The sequence below is a fragment of the Sarcophilus harrisii genome, chromosome 2 (genome assembly GCF_902635505.1).
Source record: "Sarcophilus harrisii chromosome 2, mSarHar1.11, whole genome shotgun sequence".
NCBI lineage: Eukaryota > Metazoa > Chordata > Mammalia > Dasyuromorphia > Dasyuridae > Sarcophilus > Sarcophilus harrisii.
The window spans coordinates 226,562,624-226,586,575 of NC_045427.1; the positions used below are offsets into that span (position 1 = coordinate 226,562,624).

General features: G+C 34.6%; 2 protein-coding genes across 4 annotated transcripts in view; both read right to left on the reverse strand.

Moving 5' to 3' along the window:
• ADNP (activity dependent neuroprotector homeobox) overlaps positions 1-16,180 on the reverse strand; it is a 29,666-nt gene extending 13,486 nt beyond the window's left edge. Inside the window, exon 1 of one of the 2 annotated variants that reach the window (XM_031951630.1) lies at positions 16,095-16,180. The gene's annotated coding sequence lies outside the window, so the exon portion shown is untranslated. The remainder of the gene's footprint in view (positions 1-16,094) is intronic. The other variant, XM_031951631.1, reaches the window with a different exon arrangement.
• A 4,997-nt stretch (positions 16,181-21,177) lies between these two features.
• The window catches only part of DPM1 (dolichyl-phosphate mannosyltransferase subunit 1, catalytic), a 30,558-nt gene continuing 27,783 nt past the window's right edge, over positions 21,178-23,952 (reverse strand). For both annotated transcript variants that reach the window (XM_012539697.3, XM_003757685.4), the window contains exons 8-9: positions 23,089-23,203; positions 21,178-22,181 (exon numbers count right to left, since the gene is read on the reverse strand). In XM_012539697.3, coding sequence (XP_012395151.1) covers positions 22,077-22,181; positions 23,089-23,203 — 220 coding nt within the window. In that variant the 3' untranslated portion in view covers positions 21,178-22,076. The remainder of the gene's footprint in view (positions 22,182-23,088; positions 23,204-23,952) is intronic.

A 23,952-nucleotide genomic window follows, 5' to 3' on the forward strand; every position in this document is an offset into this window, starting at 1 on the left:
GCATTACTTTAAAAGAATCCAGATCCCAGTCATTATCATCATAACCTCCATACAAATAGGCCTCAATACCACCCCCCACTTTTTTTTTTTTTTTAAAAAAACATAATGCTTTAGGGGAAATAAATGTACAAATTCTAAATTGATGTGAATTCATGCTTAAGAACTGATCCTACCCTTCTATCAAATTTAATAGAGTAGGCAAATGCTAAGGTTAAAAACCAATCTTGATTGGCTAACCATTTACTTATAAATTTAGGACATGTGGATGTAAGAAATATCAAATATTTTTGTCATTATCACTTGTAGCCTTGTACTAAAAAACAAAGATAACCAAACACAACATATACACTACAAACACAAATGAAATTTCTTTCTAATGGCCCTGTAAGGTAGGAAGGAGCAGGCATCTAAAGAAATACAAGTTACTTTCAAAAATGGAATATTTTTATTTTTATGAAGTACAAGTCTAACTATTGCTTTCCTGAAGTTATCCCATCTATCCCTGAAGTTATCCTGAAGTTATCCCATCTATCCCTGAAGTTATCCTGAAGTTAATCTTCACCTAGGAGAGTAAAGAAGGATACAACAGCAACAAGGTGCAAACTTTACTTAAGCTAATACATTAACTTTCAAGTCTAATTACAACTATTTAAAAACCAATAACTTAGCCAATTGTCCCATCTTATCACGCTCAGAAAGGAAATAGGGTTAAGTCCAGCTGCCATTCTAATTACAGTAATCACAAATAGGCTAAAGGCTGTCTTGGCTTAGAAAAGAAAGTTAAAATCTTGAATATCCCTCAAGCAAACAATACGAGTTTAGCATCTCAATGAAAGATTTGAAGAACCTTGGAGAGAATCAGGTACTTTTTAATTATTTGTATTATTCCTTCAGTAAAGCAGTTCAATTACGACAAATACTTCCCAAAGCACCATCTTCCCAATTTTTAGGGATCAGTGAAAAAGAAAAATTGAATACTTAATATGTTCACTTAGGTAAGGATCAATTTAATTGGAGAAGCAGTTAGACAAAGACCTGAGTTTAAAATCTCAAATCAGTATTATTTATTATATTAGCTACAGGATCTTGTATAAGTATCCTTATTTCCAATTCTGGTTTTCTCAAATGGTAAAATGGGAAGAATGATACTTGATGGATTGAAATGGCGGCAGTTTTCTTCACCACTGCTACATAAGTTGTTTAGAAATATATAGTATCATTTTTGTTTCAATGAAAATAAAGATCTATAATTTATTATATAATCCTTTCTAATTTTTATGTATGCAGAAACTCCTTTTAAAAATATAAAGTTAAGGATCCTTATTTGTGTCTGAAAAAGTCCCAAGAACCTCAAACACAGAGAAAAATTTCAGATAGGGATCAAACCTGTTCGGAGTGAAGCCAGATTGTGGCATTTTGCGATAGAGAATCTTTAGCTTTTTTGTTTGTTTTTGATATTTTGTATATTCTTATAAGCGGCAATGACTCCAGGCTTCCTAAGCACATGGCATGAATTTAAGGGGCTATATAAAATATTGAAGCTGGTGCTCATTTAAAATTTTATTTCTTACTGACTTGAATTCCACTATTCATTTACTCAGGACTAAAGTAAATGAAGTGGAATATCGAAATCATATCAGAACACAAAAAAATTTCATGTAAAACCCAAAATGGAAACCAAGGTAAATATACTAAACTATTAGCTAAATAAGTCAATAATGTAGATTTTTCAACAAACAAGTCTGTTGAAAGAGAATATGCTGGTACATGCACATGCTTACTGTTGCAGTACAATTACAAAGACTACTTGCCTGTATTTTCTCTGGGAAGTCCATAAAAACTCATTTAATAAGATAAAGTTATACCCCGACTTTGTTAACCAATAGATGACTGTCAATAGAGCAATAACTATTAGTGATAATGATAAATCATTTTCTTAACTGAACAAATAACTTCTGCTTCTGTAATCTCTCACAATAATGCCCCTTTGCTCACTGCACCCTCCCCCTTTTCTTGTTTCTAAATAATTGAAAGCACTGTATTTTTGGTGTCAGCAGCAAAAAGTGGGATCAAATAATTAAACTGATGGAAACAACAGTTGACCTTCCTTTTTTTTTTTTTTTTTTGGTTACAAAGGAGAAAGCAGAAAGAAGGAAACCAAGAAATTCCCACCAGTTTGACTTGTATCTGAAGTACCTGAAACTCCACAATTCCCCAGAGTACAGGCATTATTAGGAGAACATTTCTTTGGGCAGACAATCCTAAAGGAAACTGAAAGAATGATACCACTTTTAGGATCATGACTTTAAATGATTTACTAAATCTATCTGGGTAAAACCATCTTTCTGGGTAACTTTCATATTTTGAAACTTGCTATAAATCACAATGATATTCTAAGCTAAAGGCTGCCATGTTATATTTAGAATTTCCCTGGAAAGGCAAGACACATTTTAGGAACAAAATTCTTAAGAATTTTATTAAAGCTTCAGGAAAGTACTTCATTTATACACAACTGTAAAATTCTTTTTGTAGATTTTCCAATATCTTAGTGCCAACATTTAAGATTCTTTAGTGACCAAAACTTTTAGAGAAAAAGAAAATACCCTCATATTGTTTAGTTTTCTCTTTCAGAAGATTGTTGTGAGGATCAATTAAGTTAAAAAATGTAAAATGATATGCAAACCTTAGGGTGCTAAATAAATGTTAGTTCTTATTGTTGTTATTTTTTCTATATGTCCTGTGGCAAGATAATTAATACTTTATATGTATTAACTCAAACTGCTTACAATTTCCAGGATGAGGTCCACATTTTAAAAAACAATTTCAATTTGATTCAACAAACATTTAAATGTCTGTTATGTGTACAAGGCACTGTGCTAGGTTCTTGAGAAATAAAAATGACAGAAAGAGAAGAAAAAAAAAAAAAAAAGGACATACTCTCAAATAACTAACATTATACTTTTCCTTCTAATTTCTTCCCAGGAACTGATCTGATTGGAATGTCTGAGATTCTGAGATATGCTTCTCTAGCTGTGAATCCATCTCTTCAAAAGATTTTACTTGTAACAACTCTCAAGAAAACCTTTTTTAAAAGTTTATGGATTTAAAAATATATTGTATAAAATCTATATTATAACAACTCTTGATCAAATAGTTATAGTAAGATATTACATCCCAACTGAGATCAATCAATTCTTAATAATTCTTGCTCAATATAACGAAACACACACTCATAAATATGAGCCTTTCATTGTCCTCTATGCTTTGGCAGCTGATCTCTCAAATGCCAAAAATTTTAAAAGAAAAAAGGGTCATTTTCCATTCCATTTCATATCTCCAACTTTTCTTCTCACGTTATCCTCTATAGTCCCAGGACAGTGATGCTTAAGAGTCACAAGAAACAGGAGTAGAATTCAAACAAAGTTAAGCCTCTTATTGGAATTGATAAGGAGTATTAAACATTAATATTGAAAAACACTTAGGGTTGGCCTAGAATTAAGTTGTGAAAAACTCAAAAAAAAAGGACCTTAAACCTATAGCATATACCTATAGCTGTACATCACAAATGCAACAAGAAAAACTTCTAGATTTTCAATGAATATAGCTTAAAGTTAGTCATACATTAATATATTACTGTGTTAATAACAAAGACAAAAAAGGAAAGTGATAAAGATTAAGCAAATCATTTTTTGACATTTTCTTCCATATGGTTAGTACTACTGCAATATGACATAGTACTCTCCCAATTTGATGACTTTAACAATCCAATAAATTTATCAATTGTTTCAAATAAAAAAACTTGTTTTATTTTCAGAGAAAAAAATTACCTTCTTCAAGTAAAATATCAATCATTAAAATGGAACAGTCCCAGTCTTCAAGGAAGTTATACGCTATTAGAGACCTGGGAAATGATCTAAGTCTGACTTCCACATTTCACAGATAGGGAATTAGAAGCTTACAGAGTCTTCTAATATTGTACAGCTAGTTATTAGTATTGTTAATACTTAACTCAAGTCTTTAAACCTCTAGTCAGTGTTTTTTATACCGCCATCCTGGTCAAGCTAAGTTCTTTTTTTTTTTTTTTTAATCTTCCATGGCACATGAAAAAAGACAGGTTGGGTCATCTTACATGTCTGAGTATCCCAGCCAGAAAATGGTAAGACAATCAGAACTGAGATGAAAACTTTGTATTTTAAGATTAATATCATTGCTGAAGCCATAGTAATGAAGGGCCACATTTGATGCAATTAGGACCTTGAGCTTTAGCTGCTATTGATTTTATATGTTCTTGTTTCCATACAGTAGCATAGTCATTAGAAATATAAAACCAAAATGTCACACACAATGAGTAATGTTTTAAAAAGAGACTTCCATGTGCTTCTAGTAACCACTCAAATATTATGTAAAAAAAAGGATGGATGCTAGTAGAAATGAATAGGTTACTTGGTAATCTTTCTGATGGTAGCCTACCTCAAATTTTATAAAAATGGCATTGTTCAGTTCAAATGATTCCAACATTCTTCCAAATGAACTCTTAACTTTGAGTAAATGTAAAGTGCTCCTGTCTACTAAGATGCCATAAACTGATACAATTTGAGACAAGCAAAACAAAGAGTAATAATAGTACAGGTAATAATACCTATAGCCTGATAGCAGGAACACTATTTGGTGGTGGTGTTTATCTTTTTTTAAGTGCCATCACTAATATCTCTACCATCAAACTGATTTTTAATTCTTACTCTCCCCTTTTTTATAGAGTCAGATCTTACAGGTGAATGAACCACTTCCACTGGTGTAAATGATGCACTGTGAGTTACTTTAAGTTTTCCAGACCATTAGAATACCATTAAGTAAGCAATTGCTCCAGTGTATTAATGGTACCCTGATGGCTTGAAAATTGTAAGGAACTTCCAAAAGTGCTTAGTACAGTTTTCTTGCTGGTATGGATGGGCCAAATTGAAATCCTGTAAAAAGGATCTGAAGGAGAGTAATAGATCAGGCTTGAAGAGCCACAGATTCGCCCGCTCAATCTTCATTAAAAGTACATTTATATACTTTAATAGAGAAGCAACACAGTATCACAGAAAATATGCTTTACTGAAATCACAGGACATGGATTCAAATCCTAGCCTTTTAACTTATTACCCTTTAGTTTTTTTATTTGTAAGATGAGGGGTGTTGGACAGATGCTAAGGCCTTCTAGTTCTAGATGTGAGAACAGAACTTTCTTGTATAGCTTTCTATTAATGTATACAGGAACACAACTATAAAAAGGGGGCACAGGGGCGGCTTAAGAAAACAAAACAAAAAAACCATCATAATTTCAAGATAATATAATGGAAACATAAATCTTTACAATACTAAAAGTTCTGTTTCCGTCAATTTTTTTTTTTTGTTGTTTAAATTGTTTCCAGTTGAGAGTCTATAATGTAAGGTGAGTAAAATTCATTAAGTGAAACTGTATGTTTTGGTTATATTTAAACTATCATGTTTAGTATTAGTTTGAAGGGTTTTCAAACACAAGCCAAGAAAAAAGAAGCTAAATTTCACATTATTACAAGAGCTGGGAGGTACATCAAAGTTATCTAATTCAATTTATATTCAAATAGAAATCCACATTACCAACAACCAGTATGACCTTGCCAAGGCTCCTTAATCTAGTCCTCTTCATCTGTAAAAATGTGAGGATTGGATTAGATGAACTCTAACTAAGGTCCCTTCTAGGTTTAAATAGCTTTTTTAAAAAACCAGTTTATCTAGAAAAGATATAATAAAATCAAAATTATACTCAGATTATAAGTGAATATTCTAACAAACACTTTATCTGTGGTTTATATAAATCACACAAACTTTCCTATAATCTATGAATTAGAAATACTAATCAACACCCTTCACCCTTAATTTATCACAACTTTTTAATCCTTTAACTTCAGATAAAACAGCCAGTACAAGTGTAGTCAATGAAATCTGCGAAGTGGTATTCTTAAGAGTAAATGACATTTGTATTTAGCTCACCAAGTTATTCTAAATTACATTTACATTATTAGGTCAATTTAGAGAATTGATTTTTTTTTTAAGTCACCTAAAATTATAGGTAAAGGAGTCAGTTGATAAAAAGAACGGACCTCCAAATATGCTTGACACACCTAAGGTTTGTTAGTAAACAGCTGACTACATAATGATTTTATTTTTGGTTCTCAACCCATTATTTTATCTAAACTAGGAGTCAAATTCCCAGGTAAGGAAGATCCAGATTAACAAAATAAATAAAAATACAATAGAACATACTTTGGGATAAATATAATGATGTAAGAAACATAAGTCATCATTAAAAACTTATTAAAATACAATAAAACATAGATAATATTAACTTGTGGTTTTCTAGCTGATATTTGACCAGCAGGGACCTATTTCTACTTGAGAATTGATATCACTCATCTAAGGCTGTTTTCAAGTAATTCTTTATATTTAAAAATGGGTGTTGTTAAAAAAGAGCTGACAACCAATTCCAGAAATCAGGTAAAAAAAAAGTAAAATTACTTTACCAGGATTAAACACTTTTCTGATCTATCAATAGATTGTAGGAAGGGGTATCAGCAACAGTTAGGGAATAAGAACATATTTCAATATAGATCTTGATTACTGAGGAACTGGGATACACAGAATTTTAACAAGTTGTTATCCTCTAAAGTTACCTTCTTTTTGCAAATCCTTTTTTGGGAAACTACTATGACAAAAAAATAACTGAGGTCCTGTATTACAGTCATTTATTCACTTTACAACTTTTGGAATGCCTATTTAGTATAAATACAGCATGGTCCTAGAGTTTCAAGTTATACATGACACAATGTCGTAGGATACTGAATCTTCACTGTCAAGGAATGTTAAGTTATGTACACAAATATCTCCAACAAACAGTGATACAAATACTTTTGGGGGGAATAATGGAAGATAAAACTGGAAAAGTAGGTTGATGCCAAATTGTGAGGGCCTTGGATACCAGGATGTTTGGATTTAAATCAGAAAGCAACAAGAACACTTTGGAATGTTTGTTTCTTTTTGAATAAGGGAAGCAGCAACACATTAATAACAGGCAATATTTTAGGAAGATTTATTTGGTGGCTGTATGTAAGATGGATTAAGAGGGCATAATCAGGAGGAAGGAAGACTAATTAGGAAGTTGTTCTAATCTAAGAATAGATAAAAATCTGAAGTAATAATAATAGAAATGCAAAGAACTGAGGTGGATACAAAGCACCCATGCTGATAATCAATGTTTTATCCAACCTGTCAATAACATTTGTTAGGGTCACCATGCAATTGACTTAATAGTCAACTTTGAATTCTACACCACTCCTGCTTAGAGAATAATAAAAGCAATCCACTAAAAACCAATAAGTAAAACTTAACTCAAACTTGCATAGGGAGGATACATTTATGAAGGCTTAAATTTTCTTCTACATAGGATTCAATTATTGGTACAATCACTATAAAAACAATGAATTATTTCCCAGCAGTGAATTACCAACTGAAAAGCCTGCAAACTACATACTGAATACAATTATATTGCAATGTTGAAATTCCTGAAAGGTAGCAAAGTCCTGGTTGTCACAGCAACAGCTCTTCATCTAACATAGCATATTGTATATAAATACATATATGTATACAGACACAGAATTTGGTGTTTTTATATATTAATATTTTAAACATACATGCAATCTATCCAAGATAGCACACAGTTTCAAACTTCTCAATGGCCCTCCACATTGTTTATTATGCTGCGGTGCTACATTTGTAAATGTATAAAATATATTTGGGATATCTGCAGTGTAGAAGGCAGCATTATAGAGTGAACCTTGGAAAGATACAAGCCTTTTAGGCTTGTTTCCTCACATGTAAAACAGGGATCAGGATGCTTTTTAAATTATTCCTGAAACTTCTATTTGAATTGTATGAATTTCAAATATAGGTTAGCCTTTATTCTGAAATATTATTTACTATTTAGATTTAAATGTTACTGCTATCGTATACAACTGCTAGCTACTAATAACTGTTTAAAAATTTTTTTACACTGCTATTTTGGGCACAAAATTTCAGAAATACATCTAACTAATCTCATCAAGCTACAATATTTGAGGAAAGAGATGATTTCTTAATTGACTTTATTTATTTATTTATTGCTGGGGCAGTTGGGATTAAGTGACTTGCTCAGGGTCACACAGCTAGGAAGTGTTGTGTCTGAGGTCACATTTGAACTCAGGTCCTTCTGACTTCAGGGCTGGTGCTCTATCCACTGCACCACCTAGCTGTCCCATTGACTTTATTTTTAATAAGTGGAATTCTCAAATACTTACAAAAAAGGAAAAATTCAGGGAAATGTTGTGGGTAAGGGAATGATGTGCTATGGACACCATCATCAACATTTTACCCAACTGTGTAGACAATAAAGAATGTGGCACTTGGCAAAGCTTTCTATATAAAGTCTGGAGATTTGAAAATGAGAATGAAATCATTCATAAGATTTGTGTGAAGAAATTCAGCTACATGCAGTTATACCTATTCTGAAATTAATCATGTTCCCCTACCTGAATGGTTTAAGATAGAATACACATACTACTCACATTCCAAACAGGTCAGACTTAAATTTCACACAGAACCAATAAGTATCTTATTTGCTTAAAAAACAAAAACAAAAAACCCAAACCCTTAATTTAAACAATTTTCTCAAGTTTTTCCCAAGACATCTTCAGAGTACAAATTAGCCAGAACTATGTATTTTTAACATTCCTATAAGCAAGATGTTAATTAAATACTTAATCCTCATTCTTTCCCCACAAAAGTCCTATTTTTACAAAGAACAGAACTGATCCAGAAAATTCACTTTGTCTAAAATCACCTGAAGCTCAGACCAAAACCACCACTATCAAGGATTTTCCTACCTAAACTCACTCTGTCCCTAATTCAAATCAGCAAATGCATTTTTTTTTTTACTCTTATCACCTCCATCATATTATTCTTGCATTTAGAAATGAACATAAACACTAGATCAAAAATTATTTAAATTTTGTAAGTACTTCTTTGGGCAACTATTTCTGCCTCCCCTCCCTTCCCCCCGCCAGGCAATAGGGGGTTAAGTAGCTTGCCCAGGATCACACAGCTACTAGTATATGCTAAATATCTGAGACCAGATTTGAACTCAAGTCTTCCTGACTCTAGGGCTGATGTGCTCTATCCATTGCACTATCTACCTGCCCCATAGACAACTATTTCTGGATGTTGTACTCTAAGATTTGCACGCTAGGTTTGTTTTTCCTTTCCTTTAAATTTACTTTTTGATGTTTTGGGGCTATTAATTGGCCCAGCACTGAAGTGACACACAGTGCAATTACCCTTGCTATATGAACACACCAACTGGAATCCTTGAATGAATGACAACACAAAAGGGCAAAGAATCACCATTAAGTTATAAAGTACTTCTTAAAGGTTTCTTTAATCACACTTTATAAGAATACTATAAAGAACTGCTGTTTAAACACAAACATGGGAATAGCTTTTTATGTCACAGTTCAAGCAAATCGCTTTAATTTTGCTGTATCTTGTTTTACCTATTTGTAAAACATGAAGTCTTTGGGAGAATGTAAGCATGCATGTGCTTATAAACACACATCTAAATATCTATATTTATCTATGTATCTCTATCTTTAAAAAAATGTGAGCTATCAATATTTTGTATAATTTCATTAGTCAGCAAGAGAATCTTTATAAATAAACAGTGCTTTGCCTTATTAAAAACATTAAGTTGCATTAGCCAGTTTTACATAAAACACACGTAACCCATAGTTGAATGAGTAGCTCAACACAACTGTATATGCATTTGAGAGGTTATTAATAATATTACGTTTATTGGGAAAGTAAAAAAAAAAAAAACAACTATGAACAGATTTTAAAATCACATTCACATGTGTAAATCTTAAATTTTCTTACATTTTATAATATGCATCCATATTATTCCTTCACAATCCTAGATACTAAACCATCTGACAGTGTTCAAAATAAAGCCTTTTTTACTCACATAATATGAAACTGCACCATGAATTGGGAGGTAGAAAGAAGCACAGAAATAATCTAATCCAACTCCCTCATTTTAAGGAAGAGGAGGAATATGTCCAGAAGTTACTTGCCCATGGTCACAGAATAATTCTATCAAGTAGTAGAGCCATGATTTGAACCTAGGTTTCCAGAGCAAATCCAGCATTCTTTCCACCACACCCCGTTGTCTATTTCCTGTCTTTTCCAACTCATAACTTTTGGAATAATGCTCAAATCCTTGAAAGATTCCAGGAATGACAGATTTCTTTTACAGCTTTGTACTAAGCCAAGTATCAATGATACTGAGAGAATTTCTCATAACATCCTGGAAAAGAGATAAAGACAAATAAAAGTGTCTTCAATATTAAAAGCTTTGATCAAAATCAATTTATAAAAAAAATGCCTAATCAATCACATATTTTAAGAAGATTTTCTTCCCACAGTACAAAAGAGCTTCAGAACCCACCCAGGTTGACTCGTTAGTCATACTAATGGAAGGCATGGCACAACCAGAGCAGGAGACAGTGCAGGGAACAGTGAGAGAAGTATAAGCAACTCTATCACTCTACTTTTCAATTAATAAATTCAGTCAAAGGACCCCCATGGAGTTAAAGATAAAAATTGAGGTCATTCTGTATAGAGGAAATCTAGAAAAAGTGCAAGTCATTTAAGGGCTAAGAAGAAAGTTTCTTAAAATGCATGTCTTGCAGAATGAAGAAATAATCAAGGACAAAAGAGTCTTAATAGATACATAGAAAACAGCTATCTACGGTTAGAATATCAATTTAACCAATCAGCATGAAACTATTAGTCAAATTAATTTTAAATTCTAGATTTACAAACTGACAACACAAATGGCATCACTGACAGTGACTCACTTCAGCAAATACAGCATTTGTTCCCGATTTAATTCCATAAACCATAGCGTATCTACTCTACCTTCCCCCATCTTACTTCAAGTTTATGTGACACTAATATAACACACAAGGACAGCTAGGCTGGCACAGTCAGAGTAAGGGAGACTTAGTATTCTGAATTAAAATGTGGCCTCAGACATTTACTAGCTTTGTGACCTTGGGCAAGTCACTTAACCCTGTCTGCCTCAGGTTCTCCTCTGCAAAATGAGCCAGAGAAGGAAATGGCAAACCATTCTAGTATCTTTGCCAAGAAAATCCCAAATTGGGTCATGAAGAATCAGATCTGACTGAAGAGATTGAACAATAATATGACATTAAAGGGAACTTCGTAAATCCAATTTTAACTAACTTATTCATTCTCAAGACCAAGGTTGTCTTAATATACATGCCTCTTGGGCAAGTAAATAAAAGTTACACCCAGATTACTAAAGTTAGTTCACCTAGTGGAATCTATAATATACTTTATGACATTCCTTCAAACAGAAAATCCTTTGAAAATCCAGGCTAACAGTTCATTGCATAACTGTCTCCTTGGCATCTTTGGATAAACCACAAATTGGTTCTAATCTAATAAAATAAAATTTACAAAATTTTAATCTATCACTTTCATTTTCAAGCTTCTTAATTAACATTTTGAAAGGTGTTCAGGGTTGAACTTCAATTTGTTCATTTTTGAAGTTAAACTTAGCTCCATCTAAATCTGAGTTCTAATCCTTGGATGAGTTGTTCCCCCCTCCCACCCCCCAAATAAGAGAGCTTGGAAAAAACTCAAAAGTCATTTGATTGGTATATATAACAATTTGCCAAAAGCCTATTTCAACTTCTATAATTTGTCATTCATAGATTCTCTAAAAAGAAAATACATTAAAATATCTGGTCTCCTTTTGTCTCTTTCCTCCAACTCAAATATTTGCTTCTACTTTTTTTATTCAAACTATCACTTTCCCTATTAGAAATGATTTTTTTTCCTCCAATTAAACCTGTTGAAAGTGTGTATTTCCTTAATCTTAATCTCCCACTGCTGGATAATTTCTCTGCATTTCAGAAATGTTGCTTATTAAATTTTAACAACCATTTTCAAGATTTGTAAGTCATCCCATTCCCCACAGCTAAAAAAAAACTGAGTAACTCATTGAACAATCTTCATTATATATTTTTACTCTAATTATTAAATAGGTTTTCTGATTATAATTTTCTTGTCAATTCTTAACTTTCAGGGATGTGCAATTCCATGCAAGCACAACTGTACTAATTTGTATTAATCAGGGTTCATTTGCCAACCAATTCTTAGGAAATTAGTTAAAATTCTCAGTTGGTTACTTATAACCAAAACTAAAATGTTAAACATGAATAAAGTCTTATTTTATACTAATTAGTATAAAATCTAAGTCAACTACACCATTCTGTTCCCACAACACACATTTTTAAGGAGAAAAAGGTAAATCATATATCATTCCTCTAGTACTAAAAAAAGAGACAAAACCCCAAATCTTCAAGGTAGATTGGTTCAGCAAAGATTTAGTCTAATCTCCTTCACCCTCTACAGCTTTATCAAAGAACTGGTTCCAAGATAATGACTCTTCAGTAAATGAAAGATATCCACTCTCCTTTTGTGCAACTTCCACTACATCTAATCATAGGAAATAACAGATATAGGCACAAACATGGGTATTTAAAACCAGAAGTATACATGTGTTTATTTGTGTATGCTCATACAAACACTGAAGAATAGATGCTTTCCAAGAGCTAACCAAAAGTTCCTAAGAGAATGCCTTTCGTTACTAGATACTGACTAATTCTTCTTACTTATAATTTACTTTGCCAAACAAAAGCACCTTACCATTTCTCAACTAACATTCTTACACATTCTAATCTTAGAAGTTGTTTTCCCAATTTAAACAGTTCTTAATAAAATTTCCCCTTAAATAGTAAGTAGTGTTGGGACTCAAGTTAAACCAGGTTAAACAGGTTACAAGTTTGCTACTTCTACACAGCAAATACATTTCCACATGATAATAAAGATCATGAATTATTAAATGTAATCTCAGACCTGAACATCTTTTGCTGCCTCTTCCTTTTCATTCTCCAAATATTACATGGTAACAACTATTTAATACTAATAACTCTGAGATAATTTATTAACTATGTATCATTAAAAAAACCCTATCACTCTTGACCTGAATTTATTTTGTGTATCCAAAAGTTACTCACAACAAAAACTTTACCTGTTAGAATGAATCGATGACCAGCTGTATTTTGTAGCAAGACGGTTTTGTGAGACCTCATAATTCTGAATAAAGTTGATTGTCCAAAGATTGTAAAAAGCTTATCTAACAACACTTTAAAATGACTCAAGCCAACAGTTAAATGTTCTAAACCATTCTATATTACTATAGACTAGAAAGAGTAGCACATAAACTCAACTGGTTATTTAAAAAAATGTTAACTTGAAAATGAAAATCCACAAGTTATTGCTAGTTTTCAAAGTACCTCTTAGGAACCAGCTTTAACTGGCAACTTGAGGAATGTGGCTTGGCTGATAGGAAATTTTAGCAACTGAGGCTATTTTCAGTAGCAAATAGGGGAAGAAAGTAGAAGACATTTTTATCTTTCTAGCTTTTAGTTCTCAACCTTCAAAAGTAAACATACTCCATGAATCCACAACATAATCTAATGCACAAGACTAGAGAATGAATTCACATCTTCCAAATGGTAGTAGCAGGGAGTAATTACTCTAAGCCATCCAAGTACAAGTTTAGTACATCATGGTGTAAAGGTGGGACTAGATTTCTCACTGAACACCCCACACCTATGAAACTGGCATTTCCCTAGTACTGTTTTAGAAAATTGTTTACTTGTTTAATGACAATTCCAATAGTCAAAACCAAGGAAGGAAACACATTTCTCAAATTACATTGATAATTGAGTTTATGGTTAACACTTTCCATAATCAAATATTGGTTATTAAAATGCCATCAATACTGCTTTGAGGGAAAAAGCTACTTTGAGTTCAGATAGCTTACTAATAAAGTCCTTCAGGCAACTAGGGGAGACACAAACTCTTCCTTTTATTGCCAATCTTCCTTACTTGTTCCATTTTGCTGACCTTTAAAAACAGATACCTGGTCATCTTTGAAGTCTACAATCTGAGGAAGGACTCTAGAAATGTAAAGAGAGTTTAAACCGCTTATCTTTGGTATGTAATATGATGACGCTATTAGAGGTAACAGACAGGTGTTAGTGACTGAACATTTGTAACAAACAAAACACCACTAAAGAACCAAATGATGAACATATCTTTTAAACTATTGCGCTTTACTTACTAATCCTCATCTCTACTGATGTCAGCTCACAAAAGTAACTAAGTGTTAGGCCCATTTTCCCATGGTCTGTAGAAGGCGCTGTGAAGCAGATCCTGGTTGTACATCTGGGGCCCTTCCCCCCCTCTGCAGCCTTACCCAGTGCAGAGAATGCGCCCCCTACTGACTCCAACACTCATCTCCTTTAGCCGACTTGGCTGCGGTGCATTTTGGGTGGGGGCTGGCATTTTCTTCATGGCCATAAACCAGAAGCAACAATACAGATTTAATTTAAAAAACAAATCAAAACAAAACACAGCCAAACAAATACTGAATCAGGATTCTCTGGTGCGCTTCCTACCACCACCCCTTTTTAAAAGAATCAATACACATGCATCCAAAACATCACAAATGGGAGTTGTAAGGGAGCAGCATTAAAATGACAAATCCAGAAAGCAGCTTTCTTTCTTTTTTTTAATTAAATTATTGGCTTTGTCTGAGACATGGGTTACAGCCAAAACCCTGCAAAGCCCCAAAACAAGCAAACAAACAACAACAACAAACCCCCCCCCCCAACAACCAAAAAAAACCCCAAACCAATAGAGGAAGTGGATGTAAGTACATCAAGGTGTATGATTTTGGGAGAGGAGGGGGTGGGACTAAGAGGAAAACAAGAGTACAGGGTCTGGCCCAGAAGCCAGATCTTGGGCGCTGGAGGAGCTGAAGCAATCGCGCCTTTTCCAGTAGACACAGACATCCAGGTTGGGGGGTGGGGGGAAAGAAGGGAATGGAAGAGGGCGGTAAGGCTACTACTCTCCATTCATTAAATTTTAGTAATTTCTGCTCTCTGGCTTGCCATTTTCTGTCATCTTATTAGCGTGTCCAAACCCCAACTTTGCGACAATAAGCAGCGTTTACCAAACAAGCCGGCATTTTTAAACAGGGAGATGCTATCGCTCTCTGTACAGAAGGGGAGGGAGAAGAACTAGCATGCTAAGGAGGAATGCATTCAGAAAGCAAATACTTCGGTTCATGCCATGCTAATCCGCCTTGGTGCTCCTCCACTTCTCACAAATCCATCATCTTCCCCCCCTCCCCAAAAAGCTGAGAACGGTGCGATTTGGCAGAAGACTTAAGTCTGCTAGGAATTTGTTTTTTAAAAAATTAAACCAAGCCCACATCCATATGTCTTGCTGCTGCTGACAACTGTGTCCTCCATAGGCACCTCAGGGATCTAAAAAGGTGGAGAAAAATTTTTTTGACGGAGAGTGGGTACATAAGAAGCTACATATGATGCCAAGACCCCCAAGAAGAAAGCCGGTAGTTAAGAGGTCCACACCGTTATGGCAAAAGGATGATCAAACCATTCAAGCAGCTTAAGCATACAAGAGACTATTATGAGGAAGAGGGGGTTAAATTTAAACAACAAAGCGATGTTAAGTCTGCAGAGGAGCTATTTCACGCCTTCAAAGCTTTGCAGGACTGGGATGCACAAGGGGTGCCTCTTGCAAACTCCTGAGGATCTGCAGTGATGATTGCACTGGAGAAAAGATTGCAATGGAGCCTGCACCTTATGGAGGTTACACGAAAGAGGCTGCACGGGAAGGAGAAAGGATGTATCCATCTCTCCTCGTGTAGCGGGGGGTGGGTGTGGGGAGTGGGGGGGGGCGGGGAGCGGGGGAGAGGGAAGAGGAGGGAAGGAGTTCATGCAGCTCAAAGTGCAAACCAATCGGTGCATTATTCCATGCATCGAGAAAGATAAAGGAAAAAGAGTCTAAGAATCACTTACCTTGATTTGGTTCGTAAGGCTGCACAGAGCCGGCGTGGTAACGAAGAGGGGGATCCCAGCGGCGGGAGGCTCGAGGGGCAGGAGGCGGCGGCGGCACAGCAGCAGCGGCGGCGGCAGCAGGGTGGGGGGCGCGAGCTCGCCCGGGGTCTCGCGCTCCGGCTCGCGCCGCTGCCGCTGCGGCCGGGGGGAGCGGCGGGCGCAGCAGAGTGAAGGCGGTGGCAGCACGAGACGCCGGGGGGAAGCGGCGGCGCGAGCGGTTCCCTCCAGTCCCCGGGCGGGCGGCGGCGGAGTCGTCGAGTGGTGCAGACAAAGGGGGAGGAGGAGGAGGAGGAGGGGTGGTGGGGGGCGGTGGGTGGGGAGGCGGCCTCACCGGCGGTGGCGGCGGCAGCCTCGGCCGCTTCTCTCCTCCTCAGCAGCGCCAGGCGGCGGCGGCGGGACCGGGAGAGGGAGCTCGTCAGAGTAAAAGAGAAAATCCCCCTCAGCGCTGCCCCGGGGAGGGGGGGGGGCACAAGATGGCGGCGGCCGGGGAGGGGGGTGGGGGGTGCGTGAGTTCAGCTCATGGATCCAGGCAGGCAGCTGGGGGGACCGGGCCGGCGGAGGCGGCGGTGGGCAGGCGGGGGAGGGGGGCCTGATCCCGCGTCTCCCCTCAGCAGACAATACAGGCGCCTCGGAGCGAGTCCCCGAACCTGCCCTGGCCAAAATGGCGGCCGAGAAAGAGCGGAAGTGACGTAAGTCCTTCATTAGCATAAGAGGACTCATTGTCCAGCTGGGGGGGGCTCTTGCCCCTTCCCCCCCACTTTGGGGGGCATTTACCCCACTTACATTTCACTTTGCATTTTACTTACCCTAGTATTGTGGGTCATACTAACTCTTCCCCCCTCCTTCCCTGGGGTAGTTATATAATATCATTAAAGGGGGGGGTTGTTCTCGCGAGAATGGGAGGTGTGTGTATGGGGGGGACGAAGAATTTGCTATTGACCCACTAGGAGGCGCCTTGAATAATGGCCGCACTGCGCCGCCTCCTCCAGTGTGTGCGGCTGGCGCCTTCCTCTGGCCACTGCAGGCGGAGGCAGCAGGACCAAAGCACTGCCCTAGCACTCAGTCAGGTGGCTGTACTGAGAATCCCTGCGCAGGGACCCAGCTGGGCCTGAACTACTTTTGGTGGGGGGAGGGAGTGTGTGGCAAGATGCACCCACGTGGAAAAGTAAAGTGTGTATGTAGGACAAGGGAAGAGGGTCCCTAAAGTACAAATTAAGATTAAGGGTGAAAGGGAAATCACCTGCCACAGTTAAGAAGTTGCTCTCAAGTTACATCAAAAAGGAAGGCCACATTCCCTCAAGCCATATTCATTTTTCCTCAATGGGTGAAAGTTTCTAAGGCACTGCCTCAAATCTTAGAATGATTTAAGTTTCTCAGCTCAGAGTTCCCATCCACCACCTGGCTTGGTGAGAATATTCCTGCAGATGAAAATTGATTTTTACGGATAGTTAGTTTTTTAAAATATATATATATATATTTATATAATTTTACATTCTTCATAGACATCCAAAGACATATGGTTAGACCTTGAGGCTAGTCATAGTAGCCTCAATTTTCCCATTTGTAAAATGAGGGAAAGTTGGTCTAAAATCAACTCTACAGTCTTGTCCATATAACTACATGATAAAAATGAACTCATATACTTAGAACATACTCTGTAGTCATGAACATAACATGAACATCCAACATAACTGCTTTAGATGCCAACATTCATTTTCATGGGATTAGTGATGTCTCAAGATGAGAAGTTCTGACTCTGAAAGCTACTTTTCTTTTTAAAGTTTAATTCAACTGGCTAGAACATTAGGGATGTAAAATTCAACTTAGGTAAACTCCCTTCTATATTATGTATCCCAATACTATCCCCTTCCAGGACCCCTCTCTCCCATCTCCCCATTTATGTTTCATATGACTACACTTTTAAATCTGTCTTTTTCAGAGTAAGCCAGCAAACCTACTAACTGATTAACTGAAAGTACTTGAGTGGTTTTATGAGATTAAATAGCAAAACAGTTTTGTAAATTTCTACCAATATTAAGCTGGCAGTAGAGCTTGGCTTTAAAGTGCTGTCAAATCCTGCTTCTACTTTCTATGTGACCTTTGGCAAGTCACTTTTCCTCTTTAACTTCAGTTTTTTCACTTGTACAAGAGAAGAGGCTAGGCTAAATGATTTCTAAGGTCCCTTCTACCTCTAAATCCTATAATCTTAAATTGCTTTCCTTTATGGAAAATGCCCAAGAGTGTTAAAGTAGCAATTTAGCTTTAACAACATTCCAGAATTTTAGATTACAAAAAATATTATTAAAACCTAATTCAAATACAAATTTGTATAAGATATTGTAATTTGAAGATTATGTAACTCAGTCTTCAAAGCAGTTTTAGTATTTATGGATTTAGAATCACACTTCACTTCACCTGGGAGTCATTCCTCTTATATAAAAAGATGGGGTTAGAGTTCGATGACTTCCAAGATCCCTTTTAGGCCTAAATCCTATGTATGAGCCTATAAGGTCCAAGTTGTTCCCTGCCCAAAGTATTCTACATACTAATTTCCAAATTAGGTGGCTAGGGTTCTTATAAATATCCAAATGTATGCTTTAATCTTTACTTTGTGTGAACTTTTAAAAAATAAAAACATAGAATTTTAAGTGGACAAAAGGGAAGATGTTTACTCAAAAGTTAAAAGGGAAGTAGAGAAACTAATTTTACTTTAAAAATAAAGCAGTTAATAAAATACAATAGAACTTGAGCAAAATACTTTAACCTCTTTCTTGGCTTCAGTTTACTTTAGGCTTTAGGTTTCTGACTATAGTATCAAAACTATGTTAAGAAACTATACATCTTAAATTGAATGGGATTTTAAAAGCAAAAACTGAATAGATTCAAAATGGCAAAATCCATTTTTCCTATAAAAATGCTCTTACATATTGTAAAATCCTTTTGAATAGACGTCCAAATAATGCTTTTCTTTAAATCAAATCATAAATTTCTTACACACCAGTTGAAGGAGAAATACATAAAAAGGTTTTTTTTTTTTTTTTTTTAAATCATATCTCTCATGGAAATTAGAAAATGTAATAATGCCTATATTTAATTCACTGTTTTTTGTTTTAAACCGTGTTTTTTAACTTCTATTAATTAAGTCACAGGTTCTTTAGAGCTGGAAGTGAAGTAAGGGTCACATTGTCCAACCCCTTCATTTTAAAATTGAGGAAACTGATGCTCAAGCTGGTTAAATAAGTGACTTGCTCACAGTCATACTGTAGTATGGATGAGTGCAACAAAGTAAAAGATACATGTTCACAAAAACTGGTGGTCAAAATTATCTTTTTCCTTATTAATTTAAATTTATATTCTACTGTACAAAAAAAAAGGAGGTATTTCCAGTTGTTTCAAGGTTTTTGTTGTCAATAAAACTGAAATAATGAAAATAAATTGGGTAAACTTCTTTAAGAAAGGTTGACCCCTGGTGGGCAAGTTAAGGTTTTAAATAAAGAAAACAGCCTTCTTTGGACAGTGAGGTTTTGGACTGAGATTCAACTAACAATGTGGAAAGAACACATGGTCTTTTTAAAAAAATTACTTTTAAAAGAAATTGCAACAACGATCCATGACTACTGTGAAGGACTTATGAAAAATGTTATCCATACCCAGAGAAAGAACAGATTGTATCTGAATACAGACTGAAGCATATTTTTTAAAAACTTTTATTTTTCTTGAAGGGTTTTTTTTTTTTGAGGTGGGGAAAAAAAATCTATGTTTTCTTCTACAATATGATTTATGGAAATGCTTTGCATAGTTTCACATGTATCTTCTTGATAGGGGGTGTAGGTGGAGAGCAAGGGAGAGAATCTGGAACTAAAAGTTTTAAAAACAAATGTAAAAAAAATATATTGTATAAACAGCTTTTGTAATTTAATTGACCAGCAAAAGAATTAAAAATGAATCTTATTTTAATCCCATTCTTAGAATGACCTAATACTCAACCTTCATTTATTTAAAGAATGTTAGAGTATATATTTGTTAAAAAAATTTTTTTAAGTCTTTAAAGGCCGCTCAACTTATACAACTTGTTAAAATAAAAGGATTTATTGCTTTTTTTTCACTTACTTGCTATGTCCATCTCTATATAAAGCAATATTTAATTTTTGATGTAGCTTACAAATTCTTTATTTAGCTATATTAATTTCTAATATTTTTCAGAGAGCAGACTATAAGAGGCATTATGAAATAAGTGAATAGAGAACGTGACTCCAGTTCAAAAAGGCTTGGATTCAAGTTTCAGATAAGTTGGCTATATGACCCTGGGCAAGTCACTTTATTTCTCAGTGCCTATGGCAGTTTTAGGACACTAAGTCGAATACTGGTATAATGGGTATTTCATAGAAGTTTTTCCTAAGAGCTGCCGATAATGAAATCATAGGGTTATACCAAACAAAAATTAATTTTTTTCTTTCATAGAGTCATTTCAAACTTACTATTTTCTTGAGAAAAAGTTCACTATTGTGTATGACTTTATTTTAAAGGTTTTTTAAAATAAAATAATGCTTTCTCAATAACACTGGATCAAAACCACATTGTTCAATCATGTCCAACTTTTTGTGACCCCTTTTGGGTGTTTTGTTGGCAAAGATTATTATTAGAGCAGTTTGCTATTTTCTCTTCCAGATCATTTTGCAAATGAGGAACTGAGGCAGAGCTACTAAGTGGCTGAGGTTAAATTTGAACTCAGGAAGATAAATATTCTTGGCTCCAGGCCGTGTATGCTATCCACTACACTACACTTGCCCAAATGACCTAATATTAAGCATCCCAGGACAGGAATTTATTTGCCTTTTAGAAAATATCTAAACTTTTTGAAATGCATTAGAGAGATAAATATATAACAGCTATACTTCTGTCAATGAACTTCAACTATGTGTTTGATGCCAACACTTATTCCTTAATTGTTGTTAAGAATTATAAGCCTTTACTCTTCTATTTAACTAGCCAAAATGTGTCTATAAGTACTTTTGAGCACAATGGAATAACACACAAATGTAAATCCATTAATTAAAAAATGTATTTCTTAAGGAAAAAAAGTCCAAGAAAAAGGAATTCAGTAAGTTCTTTTTAAATCACTATTTAGTGTTAAATAATCAACAATGCTTTATCCAAACCAAAGTTTAAATCACTAGAACTAGCAAGAATTGAATCCTGTAGAATTGGATTCTTTTTCTCATTTAGGAAAAAGTTCTTAACAGCTTAACATTATGAATTTATAGCTATACACAAGTTTCATACATTCAAAACATATTTAATATTTTCATCAGTCAATTGGTTAAATTTTACTATGATTTTTTATATTAGAATGCAGTATTTCACAGATTCAACAGTGAAAACAGATTTACTTATTGAAGTTGCAATGAGGCAAAAAACCTAAAATGTTAATTTAAATAGGCTGGTTGCTTTCCTTGTTAGTTTAAGAGAAGATATTTTAAAGCAAATGGTGAATTGTAATGTTTTTCAAGTCATGTAAACATTTTAGGTATTTATCTTAATTATGTATAGAAACAATTATTTTAAAAGCTAAAATTTCATAGATACCCAAAGTTAGAAGCTTTCCTTTTACTATTAAGTATTATTTCAAAACTGCACAGAAGAAAATCCAATTTAGTGTTAAGTAATCAACAATGCTTTATCCAAACCAAAGTCTTATAAAATTTATTTATAAATAGCATTACAACTGTAAACAGACATAAAGATTATTCCTTCTTTCTTTACACAGTGAATTTACTTTTACACAGACCTCCAGAAATAAAAATTAAGGTATATATGAAATTTACCTTACCTTAATGTTTATGGTTTAAGAGTACAATTTAAAAATCAGCAACCCAGGTCTTTTGTCTTATGTTTAAAATGAAATGAACAAGATAATTTAAATATAAAATGAATAGTGTCATCTTATGTAGTGGCAAACAGAGTCAACAGTCCTTTCAAAAAGGAGACTATTTCATTTCCTCCCAACTTGGATTCACCATAAACTCGATCCACAAAAGAGATTGGAACCTATTTGAAAACAAAAGAAAAACAATGTATTCTTTGAAAAAGCAAATAAGCAGAATCTCAAATGTGATACAAATCCACAAAAACTTTTACCTAACTTAAACAAAGAATTGGTTGAGTGTGCAAATAATTACCAAGTTTATATGTTTTAAAGTTTAAATGATGCTTTTTTTTTTTGGGGGGGGGGGAGGGGGTTGATATGAAGATAGCCACCAACATAGGAATGAAGATTTCATATTTCAATGAGTTCAAGATCTTATTGCTGTGAATACCTCCATAAATAATTCATGGATTTTAAAACTGAAATTATAATATGTAAACCGTATAATGTTACTTTGAAAAGAAGTTCCAACTTGAAAATAAATTGAACTCTCAAGATTGCAATTCTACTTCAAAAAAAGTTTTACTCCAAAACTCAAATGTTTTCTAAATTCCATTTAATATTATTATTCTGACTGGAAGAAAAAAAATTAGTACTATTCTAGGAAAATAAGCTATTTTTTTCCATGTAAATTATTAACCTTATAAACCTATTTTCTCAGTTCTTCATGGTTCCAAAAAATTTTCAGCCACCTCTAGATGAACTAGGCTCCTAGGACTTATGTATTTTACAATTTAATGACTTGACTACCTACTTATAGCTGATAGTAACAAAGAAATTTACAATAATTTATGATGGAGGGATGTGTCATAATTAAGAATAAAAGGAAGGAGGAAAGAAAAAAGGGATACTTTGGGAAAAGAAGAAAATGGAGGCAGAGTTCTAAGAGTACTCTGAAAGGGAATGCTATCTTCTATTAAGAAACAAACAAAAAGACTCCTTAATTTTTTTTAAAATGAGAAATCCAGAATGTAGCTTTACTAATTTCTTAGCATTAAATACACTTTTCTAATTAGATTAGTCCCATACCTCTCCAATGGTAAAATTCAGTTGCCTAGCTCGAACAATCATTTCCATCTGGAAGACATATCCTTTAGAAACACACTTTTCCATTAATTTTTGTAGAACTTCCTTTCGGTATAATCTGTAAAACATCAGAATGGTAAGAAGCCTGGACAAATATAGTAAAATTGATTTTCATATTACCATAGGCCCACATTTCTAAGGCTTTTGAGTCATAAAGTCTTATCCTCTCAAGAGAATTAAATTGAGAGCCACCCCAAAGAGTCATAAAGAGACCCACAGTGAGCAAGAGTAGGTCACAACACATTTCTAGTCAAGAATTATGCAAGAAGAACATAAAAGTTTTCAGAGAGATGTATTTCTGAAAAAGGCAAATTAAGCATTGGTGACTATGAAAGAAAATCGAGTTTGTATACTCTTTGACATACTTATATAATGTCAAGGATTTAGCTCTGGAGAATTTATGGAAGATTTGGACAAGAATCACATAAGGTGAGTAACAAGTTGTAACTCTTGGGGGGAACAGCCACTTCAATGAAATCACACTTTTACAGACAGTACCACATCTAATTATTCCCTGAATTTCACAGATATTTGTATTCTAAAATGTTCATTATTAAGTTTTTATGTTAATCATTTTTATGTATTTATTCTGACTCATAAAAATGTAACATTAATTGTTAAAGTAGGATTAGTTCTGGAAATGTATCTTTCAGGGAAGTATGTACCTTTCTTTGAACTGTTTGAAAAACTGTTAAATATAGTTAAGTGAATCATCTGAAGAATAACTTACAGAAGCCAATTTTCTGCCAAACTGTGGTTGAAAAAGATACTTTAGAAGTTCGATAGTTACTTTTTATCATTTGATGA